At 44.8% G+C, this 5,116-nt stretch overlaps 1 protein-coding gene across 2 annotated transcripts; it reads left to right on the top strand.

Annotated features, from left to right (window-relative positions):
• Positions 1 to 1,514: 1,514 nt before the first annotated feature.
• Positions 1,515 to 4,393, top strand: LOC112274587 (uncharacterized). 2 transcript variants are annotated; one of them, XM_024504257.3, is made up of 5 exons: positions 1,515 to 2,436; positions 2,656 to 2,706; positions 2,911 to 3,044; positions 3,368 to 3,459; positions 3,738 to 4,393. In XM_024504257.3, exons 1-5 carry the CDS (start codon positions 2,023 to 2,025, stop codon positions 3,944 to 3,946), a joined length of 900 nt encoding a protein of 299 aa, XP_024360025.1. In that variant the 5' UTR covers positions 1,515 to 2,022; the 3' UTR covers positions 3,947 to 4,393. The 2 variants fall into 2 exon arrangements, with proteins under 2 accessions (XP_024360025.1, XP_024360026.1); XM_024504258.3 differs by having other exon boundaries at positions 1,601 to 2,436; positions 3,746 to 4,393.
• Positions 4,394 to 5,116: the final 723 nt, after the last annotated feature.

Below are 5,116 nucleotides of genomic sequence, written 5' to 3'. Positions count from 1 at the left end.
GAAGCACCTCTTACATCACGATTTTCCACGAGTCCCAATGTGGGTGCCGCTGCAGCACCTAGACCATTACTCTCACTTCCTTCTAACTAATCTTGTACACAATCCTTTTAAGAACAATGAATTCTCCTCCCCAGTGGAAGCTTCACCCAGCACGAATTTCATTCCATAGGAACAAGGTTGATCTGATCGATAAAACTCGCTCTCTTACTACGTAGGTCTTCAGGGACCACTTTCATTAGCCAATATGCCAGCTCACGGAGGTATTGCAATGCACCGAAGATTTCACCAACATTGTGTTGCAGATGTTTCAATGCATATGAGCACGCGCTCATTTCTACACCGCACCGATCTGCTGAATCCCATATCTCACCAAGGAACCATGATTCTACAACAATGAAGTTTCCATAGGTGTCGTGATCATACACACTCCCAATTAACCAGCTGGTTCTGCAAGTCTTCATACTTGCTTCTTTACACCCTACCTACCTCCTGCAGCCTGTGATCACTTGACTCCCCAAGTTTGCAACTTAATTGGCACCAACATACTGAACCCTCCATAACAAAACCCGCCTAATTCCGAAAGCATTCCTGGGAATCATGTTTACCAATTTGTCAGAGTATGCACGTCGTTCGGGATGGCCAAGCGTAGAGGAATTTGAATTTGTCGTATACGCTAATCCTCAGTATGTCCATTTCCGATTTATTCTGTTTGTAATTTACACTATTCCACTAATTCCGGCCTGTGCCCATGACTCTCATCTATTCTATATATATGTACGCGAGTGAGACATTTAAGCTTACTGGTGTGAGGGATGTCAAACAAAACAGTTATGGTCAGTCGGTACAGGTGGAGACGGTGTAATAAATTCAGAGGAATTCGCCACAGAGAATCGAATACTTCCAATTTCGACACTAAAATTCGTGACTGAATTTTTGCATGTTTCCGTGCTGCTTTACGTAAGCATATTTTGCACCAGTTAGAGAGTTGAGAAGCCAAGTCATGTAAGAAACATCGCGCAATCTTCGAAGCAATGCGACGAGTAGCTTGACTTGGAATTTCAGTCACGCATACAATGTCATTCACAGAACTGCAATTGAGAGGGTCATCGTAGGACCCCATGTTGAGAAGATAAGTGATTGCTGAGGTAGACGTGGATCACCGCCTTTATCACCACCTCCAATTGCTCCTTACTTTCCTGATTGTTTGACCCTTCACGGTTCGTCATACAAATCCATTTGCCAAAGTGCAAATAGCAGTAGCAAGTCTCAATATACTTCGCTGCCTGCAAAATTCTGAAGAAATGACTGCAACCCAGTACTCACAATTTGTCCTGCGGAATCTTGGCACCGACATTTCATCGCTTCTGGCAGGATAATCCTGTGAATTCGCAGCGACGCATTAGGCAGCGCAGGTAGACACACCAACGAATAGCTGAAGTGCATTAAAGTAAAAGATAGGACTCGGAAAGTAGCCCTGAGCTCCTAAAAGAAAGAAATCGCAGAAAGCACCATGGTGATGACTCATGCCACGCCATTGATGAGAGCGGGTGGCGATGGAACCAATGGGCCAACCTCACTCAGAAAGATCACAGGTACGACGCAGCAGACATTGCGGAAACATTGACCATCCAGTTGCACTTCGGGCACAGTCCTGCAACACCCAGCCGTGTTCTTTGCTCGGATATGATTCTCTTGCTTCGGGTATATCGCTTGCCTCGTCTAGCTGTGTGTAGGCTCCATCTGATTCGTGAACATCGGCAGTGGAAGCTTGAACAGTCTCCTTTGACCCGAATTCGTTTGGAATGCGTGATTGGCGATTGAGGGCTAGGGGGTGTTTCTGAAAATGTGGCGACATTGTGGAACTCTCCTCCCCGACGGACTCTGCAGTGTAGGAAAGTAGAATCGATTTGGAAGGCGGGATCCTTCACGTGTTGAATTTTTGTTTTGGTTGGAGACAGCGAAGGACCTTGGATTCAGTTTTCGCTTGGGATTTTGACCTAGGTTTTCAGCAGAGTTGCAACAATGTGGCCTCAGCTGGCATGTGGTAAGCTGTCGGCGACATGGGTGATGAATCCGCAGGCAGTCGCAGGGTTAGGCCTTGACATGTCACATGTGGCCGTTGTGGCCGTAGGAGGGTTTCCAAGAGCATGGCGGCGGCAGGAGAATTGGCAGGGATGTGTGATAAATGTGGGAAAGTGTACGATGCGAGGTAGACAGGTTGCGCCGGTTCGATTTGCTGCCATGAGCGGGAATGACGCTGCGGAGATGGCACAATTGAGGTTAACCAGAAATTCGGACGGCGTAGGATGTGGTCCTGCGCGAGTGGAGGAGGGTTTGGTGTCCTCTGTGGGCACGGCTTCCCCGGCTCCTATCTCGTTTCGGGATTGGCACATGGCTGATAAGCAGCTGTTGGTCATTTCTGCCGCTGCTTTTGCGGTATGTTTCTCCGTATCGCAGAAGTTTGCCCGCTTAGTTGTGGAGTGCTTTGTGTTGTAGATTGCTGGTTTGTAAGTTTTCAATTTTCTTGCCAACTTCATCTTTAATATAATGATCGGAGTTGTTTTCCGAATGAAAACCATTTGCTGAATTATCCTACAATTTAATTGATTTAATGAACGTTATTTACATTCACATGGCATATTCTTGGTCTTGCAGACTACGGGATTTATGGCCATTTTACTTGCAGCCGCTATTCCAAGTCTATTGGTAAGCTGTTCTCTGCTATTCAGCAGCTTTGACTTCAGTGCAGCTCGTCAGGGTCTATCAATCAAAATGTTAGCATTAAGCCGAATCCATTTTGTTTTCGCTTCACTATTGATAGTAATTGGAGTACAATTTTTCATTGCCCTTCTGTGTACCCTCTGATGTTATTAGTGGCATTCTGTGCCACACTTCTATCCGTGAGAACAGGCAATTAAGAAGGCTGCTGAAGCATTGGAGAAGCTGGCAGATACAGCGAGAGAGGAATTGCCTGGCACCATGGCGGCTATTAGATTGTCAGGCATGGAGATCAGCGACCTCACAATGGAGCTCAACGAATTAGGGTGCGTAATCTTTTAATCGTATCAATTCTTCACGAATTAGGAAAACTGCTTGCAATCAATCTTAAAAAGTAGATAAAATAAACAGGGATTGCAACCATGTAATTTTCGTGCTCAATCATCATATTGTCACTCTCAGAGTCTTTAATACTTTTACCAATCAGCTTCAAACATAATAACTGCTTCATTGTTGGTATTTGGTTAAGTTCGTAAGTTCGTGACTTTTCTCATTTTCCGAAAAGGTGCCGCCCTTTACGTAAGGATGGCCGTAATACGCATGATTATTGTCAGAGTCTTAGTCTGGTCTTCTTCTATTGAACATCCAGGCAAGAGATTTCCAAGGGAGTTCGAAGTTCAGCTCGTGTACTTTCATCTGCGGAGTCTGGAATGCGGCAAGTGGGTGGTGTTGCTTCCAATGGTAAGTGCTTCATTTGTGCTTCCGTACGGTTATCATAAAATGACATAAATCTAAGTAAATCATCACAAGAAGATGAAGCTCAATTTTATAACGTACATCATACTTCCACCCCCCTGATATAATGATATTTGAGAGCATGCTTTCATGCCCTGGGTGGTAAACGTGCAATTGATCAACAGCCATTTTCCCCTACTTTTGAGTTCTTCAGGTCTCTGTCAAAGGATCACGTAATTGGGGTTGTGTTCAAGGATATCCACAAACTTTAAATGGTTGCTCAGTGTGGCAGGAGCAAGCAGTCATTCCGGCACAATCAATGCAGCCAATACTGGCCAGAACCGCAAAACAAGTGCGGGAAAGCCTGGTTCAAACTCGGACTCTCATTCATAACTTGCAAGTTCTGTCACGTGTCTCAGGGTGGATCGGGTCCCTTCAAGGTCGTACTCCTATATTAATTGTACCTACCCAGAAAAAAGATCACAAATCTTGAAGACTAGGAATCTGCCGATCATTTCTACATGGTAACGGCGATCGCCCTTTGCGAGGAGGTGATGGACTTGAATGAATGTTGAGTTACCTCTCGGTCAGAATTGTAGATTTAAATGGCTTCTCTGGCCAGGTGCGCCTCTCTTTGGCTGGTCTGCACCATTGAATATCATGGTCGAGATAGACTCTGTTGTTTCATGAACATATTAGAGCATGGATTATACAAGTAGATCGGATGCAGGATGGAAATGTCAAATATTGCTTTTAGTTCCATCTGTTATGCTGACCTCAACAGTATGTAGATCACAACAGTCCTTACCACTCTAGGGACCTAAAAGCATTGTTCAGATTGTGAAGTAACACAATAGTGAACTCTTTGTGCCAAGTGTAAGTCTTGCAAAACCATCTGAAAACTGGAAACTGTAATTTAACATTTGGGTTGCACAACTCAGTCAGTTGTCTGGTGATTGTACACTGTTGGGATGGTCTTTTGTTTCAATCTTCTATGCAAGACTTCTTAGGTGGCTGAATTTCCATCAGTTTCTGTCGCAAATGAAATTGTTCCCACATTCGAGATGAAGAGGCCTACTCCGTCTTCTCCTTTAACAGCGATTGATTCTACTTGGTTTGGACTCAACAATGCTTAGCGTATCCTTGACGAGCTTATATTAAAAGGCCGTCAACACTCGGTGAAGCAAATGATTCGCTAGAAGAGTGGCAGCTAACCTGAGGTCGTTGCAACGCGGAGGTCACGAGGTTGGCGATGGAGAATATACGTGTTAGAGAGCAACTTAGCAAGTTGCAGCATTTCCATACGAGTGAGAAGAAGGAACTCGAGTCAGAGATGAAATGAACAGTGCGGAAGTACAGCATTCTGTGGCAATCATGCAGCTCCAATCGGACTTGGAATTCGCGGGGATCACAGTTGTAAAGAAAGGAAGTTGAATTTTTTCCCCGCATCCTCTCCATAAATAGTGAAAAGACACGATCTCTCGACTACATACAGAGAAGGAAGCGGTCATCTTTTCCAAAAGTTGCTGAACTCGGACTGAGAATGAGATCGATTTACTGCGAAAAGATCCCTAAGGTTTTACTCTAAAAATCGAAGGTGCACATGCTGAAGCCGAGATGAGGGGTGTCCTGCTTGGATCAAGATAAGTGTGCTTGGCAGCAT

Source organism: Physcomitrium patens, chromosome 21 (assembly GCF_059467195.1).
Source record: "Physcomitrium patens ecotype Gransden chromosome 21, ASM5946719v1, whole genome shotgun sequence".
NCBI lineage: Eukaryota > Viridiplantae > Streptophyta > Bryopsida > Funariales > Funariaceae > Physcomitrium > Physcomitrium patens.
The sequence above is the reverse complement of the archived record's forward strand: the minus strand, read 5'-3'. Positions and strand labels throughout refer to the sequence as shown.